Source organism: Salvia miltiorrhiza, chromosome 8, assembly GCF_028751815.1.
Source record: "Salvia miltiorrhiza cultivar Shanhuang (shh) chromosome 8, IMPLAD_Smil_shh, whole genome shotgun sequence".
NCBI lineage: Eukaryota > Viridiplantae > Streptophyta > Magnoliopsida > Lamiales > Lamiaceae > Salvia > Salvia miltiorrhiza.
Genome location: NC_080394.1, coordinates 3,637,601 through 3,650,031, shown reverse-complemented (window position 1 = coordinate 3,650,031; position 12,431 = coordinate 3,637,601). Strand labels below are relative to the sequence as shown.

Below are 12,431 nucleotides of genomic sequence, written 5' to 3'. Positions count from 1 at the left end.
AAAGTGAAAAAAGAGATTCATCAAAATCAAATTGCTAGATAATTAATAATTACTTTGTCAAATAAATATTTTTATAAATATTAAATGTAAACGAGATTAAAAATATAAAAATAAACTAACAAACTCGTTCGCAAAAAAAATTGGTATTTTCTACTTTTAGTTTTTCATTCATTAATGTACAAGAAAATCCTTCTTTTTCTGTTCATTAAAACTTTTTTTTTTGAGAAGGGTGTTCAAGAGATGGAATCATTATACAAAAGTCTAACCTTAGAAGGGAATATATGCATCTTCCTTGAAAATATATGCGAATATTTCTTAGGTTTCTCGGCAAGCGGTAGTTCCAACCTAAAATTTTGATAGTTTTTAGTATTATTGATGATCAAATACTTAAAAAAACAACTCCCTCTCAAAAAATTTCTTGAAGAAACAACCCTTAAATAACCTACCCTCATTCTTAGTTACACAAGGCCTCTAACTAAGCCCTATCACTAATTAATAGGAGTAGTAATAAAAGATAACTACGGATAATAGCTAGTACTAGTATGAGAAATATATAACTATAAGTGGCTTGTATTTCATTTTGGGACGTCCCATTATAAGTAGTCTGTTTCCACAAATAGAAAAATTTAACCCTTAGGTCCTATCACTTTTAACCAATTTACACATTCTCCTTAATTCAGTTGTAATTATAACCGAAGTTGAAGTAATAAGATGCGAAGAAACGAAGGAGAAGAGGTGAAAATGGCGTAGCCGAGTAGGTTTAATTAAGGTTAGTGGAAAAGAGAAAAGGAAAAAAGGAGATGAATTAAGTGTAAGTGTGAAGGGTGTTGGTTGGTAATTTAGTAATTAGGGGTCTGAAAATTGCAGGCAAGAAAGCGACACGTTTCGAGCACAGAAATAGTGAGACACAACACACGCACAACTATGCGCACTTCTCACGCAACCCCTGATGTCATCTCACCCATCCAATAAAAGAGTTAAAAATATTTATTTAAAATATAATATTATAGGCTAGTACATTAATAAAGAATTTTAACAAATAAAAATACGAACTACTTCAAAATTGAAAATTTAATGTGACTTTTCAATTTTTATAATTTCGTTCCCACAATTTTTTTTCGATCGCCAGAGTATTGAATTAAAGCTTACGTGGACGACATTGTTTTTGTTAGGCTTAAATGATGTTGTTTTGTATAATTTCAATTAAAATTTTCTTCAAATTACAAAGGAATTGTATCATGTATATGCACCATAATTTTCAGTATTCAGCAATTTTATAAAACGATGTCATAACATGAATATTAATTACATGGCGAACTAATCCACGTAATTAAACTCTAACTCAACAATCCGACGATCGAAAAAATTTGAGGAGATGAAACTGCAAAAATTGAAAAGATGATGATTTAATTTATCATATTTCGAAAATTACGTTAAAATTATAAATTTAAAATAATTCGTAATTTTATTTTCCAATATCCCTAATAATAATTATAATATAATATTCTCTTCGTCCCATGAAGGTTGAACAATTTCTTTTCGACACAAATTTTAAAAGGTTACTAGTATTTTGTGTGTTGAGTGTGAATGATAGGTGAAAAAGTGAAATGATGAATAAAGGAAAAAACTTTTGCCATATAAGAAAAATGCTCAAGATTCATGGAATAATCTAAAAAGAAATACTGCTCAAGTTTTACGAAAAAGAAGAATTACATCATTTTGGTTATTCCTTATACCCAATTGAATACCAAAAACTTAAAAAAAAAAAACATGCATATTGATTATCAAACCAAACTAAATATTTAGATCATTGGATAATCAAATTCTAAAAATTTGATTTGATTTTGGTATTAATCAATTAAACCAATCAGAATTCCCACCTCTTACCTCAGTGTTTTCTTTTTTTAGCAGATTAGTGGGTTGATGTCGTTGATTTCCTGAAAGCTTTTGCCGTAATCCAACTGAATCGACATGTGGCATCACATCATTAGAAGGAGTGTAAAGAAGAAAAATGTAACTATATTGACACTTTAAATAATTTCAATAAAATAATTAATTCTATAACTGTAAGATCTCAATTGCTTAATTTGGCCTTAATTAGAACTAAAATTTTGTTTCTAATGTTAAAAGTTGTCCCTATCAACATTTTCAAAGATGATTCTAGAATCATCGGTATTAATTAATGTCGTTTGCTCCAATAATAAAAAAAAAATGTTGTTTGCTTACTGTGAATGATAAATATCTAACTTTATGAATTAAAAGATATACATAATCATGACATTCAATTAGCTAATACTTCCTCCGTCACGCTATTGTTGACCACATTCTTTTCGTCACGAAAATTAAGAAATTGAGTGTTATGTTTAAATTGAGTGTGACCCACAAAAATTAGTGAGTAATTTTGGCTTTTTTAGAAAGTGGCCAACAATTGTTGACTTGATCAGTGAGCAATTGTTGACTTAATTAAAGTAAACTTTGCCATTTTTAGAAAGTGGCCAACAATAGTGGGACAAACCAAAAAAGAAATGTGGCCAACAATATATATAAATTATATCCTAAGCACATCTTTTACTATAAAGTCACTTTATAAGCCAATTAATATAAAAATTTTGATTTGAAAATAACCGCCAAAAATCGAATGATATCCAGTACCACAAAGATCTTGAGTTGGAACTTGTATTATTATTAATAAATCATAAAAATCGAACTTAAACGCGCAAACATAGTTATATATAAAAGCTTACCTTTCATGGAATTTCTTATTGGTTACTATGTAAGTCGATATTAAAATGACATTACTTTGTATTTAATATAATGTTAAATATCTTGACTGAAAAAATATGACTTATTTTTTTATTACAAGAATATAATTATAAAAACATCATATACTATGTTATAATTTCTTCGTAAACTTTCTGGCCTGATGGGCTAGTCCAAAAATCAATGGTTAAAGATAATTAGGGTTGAAATTTTTTAGTCCTAAATTAAATAAAAAAAAAACTTGAATGACTCAAACTAAAAATAGTTTGAAACCGAGTAGGCTATTCGGAACTGAATGAACTAGCCCGATTAAATGATGAATTCGTTGTGAAAAATGACACATCCATAATTTTATGGATATTTTTTTTTTTTTTAAATTTGTTACAACCAAAGAAAGGAAAAAACCCACTCACACTCTAGCTCCTAGGGTGACTCGAACCCCCGACCTATTGGTTGGAGGGGAAGCGTCTTACCAACAGACTGCGCTTCATCGTCGTATAATTTTATGGATATGGACATATATAAATACACTCTTCACAATAATTGTTGGAAATAGTTCTTGTTTCATAGATTAAAAACTATACTGTTAGAATCAAATAAAAATTTATCTTTTGTAAAAATTATTTATCTCTCTTGCACTTAACTAATAAAATAAATTGACCTTCATGTCAGATGTGATATCCACCAGACATTATGTGAGTTTTATATATACTCGCCTCCAAGTTTGTTTAACAATTTATTTTGAATAAATTTAGATAATTATATAAGCATATAATTTATCATCAATATTTCCCTAAAAAGGAAAATTGAGGATCATTATATATTGCTACAATCGTTGAGGAGGCCATTTCAACAAATTAAATGACTTAAGTAGCATCATGCCAAGGTTAAATTGAGTTCTCAAGGGGTAATATACCAATTAAAAACAATATTAAATAATACTTGAAAAAATAAAATTCAAGCTTAGTTTGCCAACCGTTGATTTAAGTAAGAACTAAGCAAATCACAAATACTTATCTTAGCTGTCCCAAAGTCAATGGAGGCGAGGACACTTGTCTCCTTTCCTAAAATAGTTTATTTGATCGTACGATCTTAATCAATTAATTAATCACATTTTTTACATTTTTGATTTTAAGTGTGTTTTTTAATCAGAAGATTCGATGTCTCACGAGAGAAGACAAAACAGATATAATTATACAACGCATATTTAAGTAATGTTTTTGTAGTAAAAAGTCGTTGTGTGAAGAGCACTTTTCGTCGATTTTTCTCATAATTCGTGGTTTTCTCTATGCTTTCATATAGGGATACGTGTTCACATAATGCAAATTTTTAAATCTAAAATTGGTGCTAATTCGAGCCATGCATGTCACTTCAAAATAATTAGTATATAGCGAACATAAATTTAGGGAGTAACAATTTCTTATTCAGGCAATTATTGACAAATAATGCAACATATAAAAGCAAGAAAATTTATTAAAGTCAACGATAATGTACTTTTAAGGAAATAATAGTAGTTATAAAAATTTATATGGCTATTGCAGCCTTGTTTGAGATTTTATGCCAGTCTTCGCATTCACATATTAATTTAATTAGAGCTAATTTGGCAAATATAATCAACCGGCTGATTTTTTTAAAAAAATAGTACTCCCTTCTTTCATAAACTACTTATTTATGTTATTTTAGTTTGTCCATAAAAAAACTACCCATTCTATTTTTTTGATAGGTATACCCCTAGCCCGTCTAATATAATCTTCAATATCATCTTATTTATCAATATTAGTATATTACCTTGTTAATAATTTCATAAATGCCTGATTTGAAAAAATCGAAGGACTGCATGTTTTCTTAGTCTCATGTGATCTCAATTATATATGGGAGGTTCAAATAGAACGTCCTTATTTAAAATGAAATTAGAGGCGCTTCTGATCGTGAAAAATTATAATGAATTTATCACATTGGGTTCGAATCTCATGAGGTGTGAAAATTCTAATTTTTTGAAGCAGTCAATTTCACAGTGAATTTAGTTACTCCATAAATTTAATGAAGTATTCTCATGTTTTTACGGATGTTGTAGTAATTAATATTATGAAATTGAGCCAATGATGCCTAGTTCAAGTGGTAAAGTTGAGGAGACATCCGATTAAAGACTCTTCTTTGCGAGATGTCTTGGATTCAATTCCACCTGCGTGCGGTGTAGTTTTTTCACCTTTGTGTGGGTTCTGGTCTCGTCTGCGTGCAAGTGACTTATTTGATTATATAATATATATATCTCTTGTAATTCTATTTTTTTTTATATATATAAAATAGATAAAATTCATAAATGCGTGGGCGTGGCTATTTGGTACATTTTCCATCTGTTGACTTTGAAAAATCACAATCCTATGTGTAAGAAAACTCACCACAGTTGGACATCGACTACTATCGAAAGTTTGCATTGAACTACACATACATCGTACTAATCTTTCCAAACTGGAATTGGTCATTTATTAAATTGATTTTAGTAATTAATTATTTAAGCCTTCACAGGCAGAAACTGGTCTTAACGACAAACCGGTCCTAAGTGAAGAATTGATTTTATAGCCTTTTACTTTTTGTGTTTACATTTATCAAATGTAAACACAAAGACAATTATGCATGACTAGAAAGTTAGTATATTAATTGTAAATTAGAGATCAATGGAAGTGTCATTAATTAGAAACAAAGAAAATGACGTTTATTAATTTGTTTTCTCACAGTTCATCATTTGACTCCAACTTGCATTACACAAACAATTTTGGTTTAAATTTTGTCAAAAGTAACTCAACTAGTGTTTTAGATTATGTGTGTATGATCTAATTACCTGTCAGTTTGCTATGACAATTCAAAGAAGTGAAAAAGCAAATATTGATAAGTCAATCCAAATGGGCACCTGATCAGATCAAATGAATGCATGTACATGTATACTCACCTACCTATATAGCTGCCTCAAATCTAAAAGATGGGTCATCATTATAATGAAAAAAATTTGATCATTTTGAAGTACGATTCATCAATTAATCAAGCTAGATTTGTGCTCAAGGGGCTTTCCCTTAATCACAATTATTGCACACTAATCCGTATTATACGTACCATATATATACATCATCTTGTAGGGTTTGAACACTACAAGAAAATACGTCGGACACCGACGAAATATTTGATTTTACGACGGAATTTTTGATTTTATCGATGAAATTTTCCGTCTGTGTCCGACCAAAGAAATGTAGTGGAATTTAAGATTTTGCGATTTTGGTATGACACCAAGAAAAACAGCCGTGCTTAATTAGGTTTGAGGTACAACATATGGTGCTAGTTAGCTAGTGCAGATGTGCCCTATGGCTTCATTGGCAATTATATGGTAAAAGCTAAATATATAGCTCAATAATGTAAATTTTGGGCCTAGACACTACTAGTAGTTTTATTTATGCCTTTTTAACTTTTGAAGATTTAACTAGACTTTCATTGAGTGTTCATATTCATATATCTATAATTTCCAACTAATGAATATAAGATTGTAATTGCACGTATACTAGCAAGCAACCATAATTATGAAAGCCTTGACTATATAATATGTTGAAAGAAAAGGCCGAATAACAATGAAAAACTAAAAACAAAGAATCAGCACGCACTGGAGTTACCTGGTTCGATCGTAACGATTTACAATTATAGGAGGCCAACAGAAAAATTTCACTATCACACACGAAAACAACAATTAGAAGATCCATTTTTCTATATATAGCATTCTCTATATAACCTTTCTATATATATATTATCAAATACCTCTAAATTAACAATCTAATGTTAGACCTTAAGTGATGCATGCAGTTCATTTAAGATTAATTAATTTTACACGAGAGAGGTTAATTTACTTATTGATTCAATTTATAACATGTAAATCAGATCTCAACTCTACTCAATCAACGCTCTTGTTAGGCTTATGTAACGCTGAATTGTTTTTAAATATCTCTGAGCATGAATTGTTGGTTAGCTGGAAAGTTCAATATTATTTATATAATCAACGAATGAACTTAAATTATTATTGCTATATATACAGTGTTTTGCAACAGTAACATCATTGACCAGTCGATCCTGCTTACAAATTCAAGAGTTAAATTAATAAACTGTTGGAATCTTGAAAATCAAGAAAAAGACTGTGCATGAAATTCATGCAATTTTATGTAATAATTATATTGTCTGTGTGATTTGAGACGCAAACTTAAATCACCCCATTCGGCCATAACTTTAGTTTGACTTGCGATATAAATTGATGACTTTGCCATTGTTTCCTAATCACCTTCCATCAATAAAAAGCCTCACAACACACCAAGTCAAATTATTAGAGAGATAGAGAAGGGAAACATACATAGCTTCTCGATTCCTGCCTACGAACATAGATGCTCCCAATATAAGAGAGAGAAAGAGTTGAAGTGAGAGAGAGAGAGAGAGAGATGGGAAGAGCTCCTTGCTGTGATAAGGCAAATGTGAAGAAGGGCCCTTGGTCTCCTGAAGAAGATGCAAAGCTTAAGGAGTTCATGGAGAAATGTGGCACCGGTGGAAATTGGATCGCTCTTCCTCAAAAAGCTGGTACCCCTCTCTCTCTCCCTCTCTCTCTCTCTCTCTCTCTTGTTGTAAGTGATCATGGGAATTTGTCTGAAATTCAGGTCTGAAAAGATGTGGAAAGAGCTGCAGATTGAGATGGCTTAATTATCTCAGACCTAACATTAAACATGGCGAATTTTCTGATGAAGAAGACAGAATCATTTGCACACTCTATGCAAGCATTGGAAGCAGGTATCTCTCTCTCTCTCTCTCTCTCTCTCTCTCTCATGACTGCAAGAATTCGAGATCTGTTTTGGGAAAGTGGAGACTCACATTGTACCAAACTCAAACACTGCTTTCTTTAATTTCTTTCTTCTTCTGCAAGAATTTAAACCGAAAGCAGAAGAATAAACAGAAAAGAGGCATGAAAAAGGAAAGCATATATAAACTGTGGGAAATTCGAATGCTACATGGAAATTGGAAAGTCAACACATTGATTATTCCCCTATATGTATTTGATTTTATGCATGCACGTAACTCACTGATCATCAATATTATGTTCAAATTTAGCATGTTTCATGAAAAACGAAAAAAAATAAATGCAGGTGGTCGATCATCGCAGCCCAGTTACCGGGGCGAACCGACAACGACATCAAGAACTACTGGAACACGAAGCTGAAGAAGAAACTAATGGGATTGATTCCTTCAAACCACACCAAATACTCACAGCCGCCATTCTCAAACACCTTCCAAACACACCCCCACTCTCTCTCTACCATCTCGCAGCTCTACAGAGATTTCAACTCGTTTTATCTCCAAACTGCTAAATCTCTCGCCCCAGTTCTCGAACCCATCCCATCATCATCCCTCTACTCCGACACGTTTTCACTAACCACGTCTCAATATCCTTATTTTCCTCAAACTAATCAAGAGCCCTTGCCCGATCTCTGCAACAACATGCTCGTGTTCGGTGGCAACGAGGCCAGCTGCTCCTCATCCGACAGCAGGGATCATCATCATCACCGCGTCAAACAGGAAGAAATCGGCTGCGGTTTTCAGGGGTTTTACGGCGGATTTGATCAAGAGAATCACAAATTCATGCTTCATGACCCGTTTCTTGATGATCAGAAGCCGAGTGGGATTAATCTGATTGGCGGCGACGGTGGGAGCAGCGGTTTGGTGTTCAATCATGATGAGGGGAAGAGCGATGAGAGAGAGACGCTGTACTACTATTAGGTAGAGAGAGAAAATTTGACTGTAAGTACAATCAGAAAGATTTGAAGGGGCATGGCATGGCATGGGTGTCGAAGATTCAGATTTCAATTATTAAAAATCCGAAAAGAAAAAGAAAAGGAGTTTGATCAGTTTATGGGGTTTTGTGTTGTGATGGAAAATTTGTGGAAAAAAAAAAAAAACTTCTTTTGTTGACGGTACATAGTAAAATCTTTTTTCCTTTTGTCGTTTCTTCTGAGAAAATCATGTTGCTTTTTGTGTTCATTATCATTATCTCCTTGTCCACGAAACAATTCTGCAACTTATCGGCATTGTTAAAAACAATAAATATACTTCCCTCAGAAAAAAAAAAAAAAAACAATAAATCTACGCGTGCAGCCATATAGTAGAAAATTTTTAAAATAAAAATAGGATTTAATTATTTTACTGTATTGTTTGTATTGAACCTTTTTCTATGTTTTGCATTTTTTATTTTATTTCTAAAAAAACAAAATGTTAAAAAATAATTACAATGTGACAATACAGTAAAATAAATAAATATTTTTCTACTTTAAAAATAAATGAAACAGAACAAAAAATATCATAATTAACTATTTGGTGGATGGCCCGTGGCCACAATGTGACTGTTTAGCATCACTCATGTTAAAACAATAAATCTAGACAGCCAAAAACCAAATGGGATTCTCTGTCCCACTATTTTGTATGTACCACTCTTAATTTACTACTCCCTCCGTCTCAATAAAAGTGGCCACATTTCCTTTTTGGGTGTCCCATTAAAAGTGGCTACTTTCTAAAAATGACAAAAGTTTACTTTAATTAAGTCAACAATTACTCACTAATTTGGTCAACAATTGTAGGCCACTTTCTAAAAATGTCAGAATTACTCACTAATTTGGTCAATAATTGTAGGCCACTTTCTAAAAATTACTCACTAATTTTGGTGGGTCACACTCAATTAAAACATAACAATCCACTTCTTAATCTCCGTCCCCAAAAAAAAGTGACCACTTTTATTGGGACGGAGGGAGTATAATTTTAGTTATATTTTCTTCAATTTTAATTTATTATGTTTTAATATTATAAAAAGATAATTAACAAGAGTTCACTCATCTAATTATGATTTATAATTATTTTTTATATTTATTTGAATTAATAATTGATTATTTGGGTTCATTAATTCAAAGTTAGGATATATAATTTTTTAAAATTTCAATTTTTAGTTATAAATATTAATTAGAGTTCATAATATAATAATATTTTTTATTTTTATAAAAAATAATGATAAAATAAATATATTAAGAGTGGTACACACAAAATAGTGGAACAGAGGATCCCAAGTGGCCAAAAATAGTTTATGTGATCGGAGCTTAAATGTGATTGTATCCAAATTCGCAATCATCACCTATGAGATCAAATCTTCAATGTATATATATATGAGCAAGCTAATTAATTATTAGATTTTACTTGAAAATAAATCAACTTTTGGGCTCATTGTATTTCAATATTAATTTGTCAAATTTTCAATCAGTCACCACTTTTTCTATGTTGGCCTTATGGCATAGTTCGTTTGCGAAAAGGTAATGGAAATGGAGTCACGATTCCAACATCTATTTTTAATATTATAACTGATATAAATTTTTATTATGAATCATCATTTTCAAAGAAATTAGCTAGAAACTCATAATTAATTAAGTCTACACCTCTTAATTATAAATTGCTTTCAAGAAGACCAAATTGTATTAAGTTCTTAAATATGCATGATTTGCTTATTGGATTATTCTAATTAATGTCTCTCCATGATGCAGCAGAGCCATTTATTATTGAATGAGTCTGTTAGTCCGAAACCCAATATGTAATTGCCAATCAAATAAAATATAATGGTAGCTACGTATATAACAGAATACGGCAGAAAAAAATAATAAAAATCTTAGTCTTATTTGAAGAACCCTTATAATATTGATGAAATAGAGATATAAAAAAATGAGCGAGAGGCACACATAAACTAGTGTACGTGCATGTTGTGTTAATTAATTATAGCAATATTTAATCAAATTTTAATTGCATGAAAATTATAAATTAGGACAACGTCGTTAGTATATATCTTGGGACGCCTATCACGGCAGCTCCTAATGGTCCCATTGATTTGATTGGTTAATGATTGACCAATGTCTTATAATTACAAAAACTTTGAGTGGGTCCCACTTAGAGTTGACTCTTGCTTAGCTCTATCAGCTTAGGTAAGCTAAAAATATTAGTGATGATTTATATTCATGAAATTTTTTCGGTTTCTTGGGACAGCAAGCAACATATATTTTCAAATTTATACTCCCTCCGTCCATGAAAAAGAGTCCCATTTGGGACTCGGCACGGGTTTTAAGAAAGTTGTTAAAGTAGGTGTAAGTGGCGAGAGAAGTAAATTTATAGGGGTAGTGTTAATAACAATTTTAAATACTTAATCCTTTATTAACTTCTAAACTTAATTAATTGCTTTATGTTCCTGAAAGTGAAGATTTAATTAAGGTGCACTAAAATTTCAGATTCAAACAAACTCAAATTTAAGAAACAAAATTGAATACACTTAAAATCAAAAATTCAATCATGCACTGTAAAACAAAAATTGAGCAGCCAACCACCACGATTTTCAGCCGGAACTCCAAGGGGGCAACTGCCATCGTCGACGCCGCAGCTGGAACCTCCACGATCTTCTTCTCCCTCCCTCTCTCCGACCCACCGTTCGTAGTCGGCCCGGTGGCAGCGGTTCCCCTGAATCCAAATCAAAAACCCAACAACAAATTCAAACAAATTCAACAAATCAATTCCACCTACAAATTTAGGAAATTGCAGCAACAAATTCAAATTCGATTCCAGCAAATTCAACAACTTTTTGGATATTCAAAATAAATTCGAACAAATTCAACAACAAATTGGACAACAAATTCAAACAACAAATTCCACCAAAACAAATTCAAGCTCAGGTGGAGCGAGGCGGCGAAATCAGGGTTTCGAGCTCTGAGAGGTGACGATTTGAGGGTACAATGAGGGGTTGTCGTTGTTACCTGAGAAATAGAGAGAGCGAGGGATGAAGGGCGACGCAGAGAGAGGCGGTCAGCGGCGGCGTTCCTCGCCGGGGAAGAGACTGGGCTCGGCGGCGACTGTCCGACCGTGAACGGAGAAGTGACTGGGCTCTGCGGCGGTGGCCTTCCGGTTGTGGCGCTCAGGGGAGCGGTGAGAGAGAGAGAGATGAAGTTAGGGGATTTAGGGTAGATTCTGGATTTTGGGGATTTAGGGCTGAGTGGTGAGAGAGAGAGATAAAGCCAGGAAAGCGGCGCTCAGGCGCGTCTTCGCCGGAGAGGGAACCGCGGCGGTCGCAGCCCTCGCTGCAGTCACCTTCGCCGGCAGTAGATGAAGGCGGCGCGACGTTTGGGTTGAAAGGTGCGTGAGAGTTTGAGAAGAGAGAGAGGGCGTGAGGCGAGAGGTGAGAGAAGGGAGGTGTACCGGTGGTGGTTCCCGGAGAGCCGGCGATGCCGGTGAGGAAGGAGGGGGGAAGGGGGGCGCCGGACTCTTCTATGTGTGTGTCGTGTGTGTTTTGTGAGTGTGTGCGTGGGTTTTGTGCGTGAGTTTAATTAGGATTAGTGTTAATTAAGAAATTAAGTGAATTATTTTTAGTTATTGAGGTAGATGTATTAATGGCAAAGTAAAGTAAATATTGAAGCCCATGAAGGGTATAATAGTACAAAAAGTGAAACATGACTCTTTTTTATGGACAAAAAAAAGAGGGGAAACAAGACTCTTTTTCGTGGACGGAGGGAGTATTTTTTTTAAAAAAAAAATTCATTTTAGTAAGAAGAGTAATGGGTCAAACTTTGTTCAAACATTTCAAT

General features: G+C 32.9%; 1 protein-coding gene across 1 annotated transcript; it reads left to right on the top strand.

The window, feature by feature from the left end:
- The first annotated feature begins 6,909 nt into the window (after positions 1 to 6,909).
- Positions 6,910 to 8,773, top strand: LOC131000090 (transcription factor MYB36-like). The gene is made up of 3 exons (XM_057925858.1): positions 6,910 to 7,362; positions 7,440 to 7,569; positions 7,923 to 8,773. The coding sequence occupies exons 1-3, from the start codon at positions 7,227 to 7,229 to the stop codon at positions 8,551 to 8,553; spliced, it is 897 nt and encodes a 298-aa protein (XP_057781841.1). The 5' UTR covers positions 6,910 to 7,226; the 3' UTR covers positions 8,554 to 8,773.
- The last annotated feature ends 3,658 nt before the right edge of the window (positions 8,774 to 12,431 follow it).

What these genes read in the sequence shown, in the direction of transcription:
- LOC131000090 (XM_057925858.1), top strand. Translation starts at nt 7,227, where the DNA reads ATGGGAAGAGCTCCTTGCTGTGATAAGGCAAATGTGAAGAAGGGCCCT. An exon ending in CGCTCTTCCTCAAAAAGCTG is followed by an intron (nt 7,363 to 7,439) that starts GTACCCCTCTCT and finishes TCTGAAATTCAG; the next exon opens with GTCTGAAAAGATGTGGAAAG. An exon ending in TATGCAAGCATTGGAAGCAG is followed by an intron (nt 7,570 to 7,922) that starts GTATCTCTCTCT and finishes AAATAAATGCAG; the next exon opens with GTGGTCGATCATCGCAGCCC.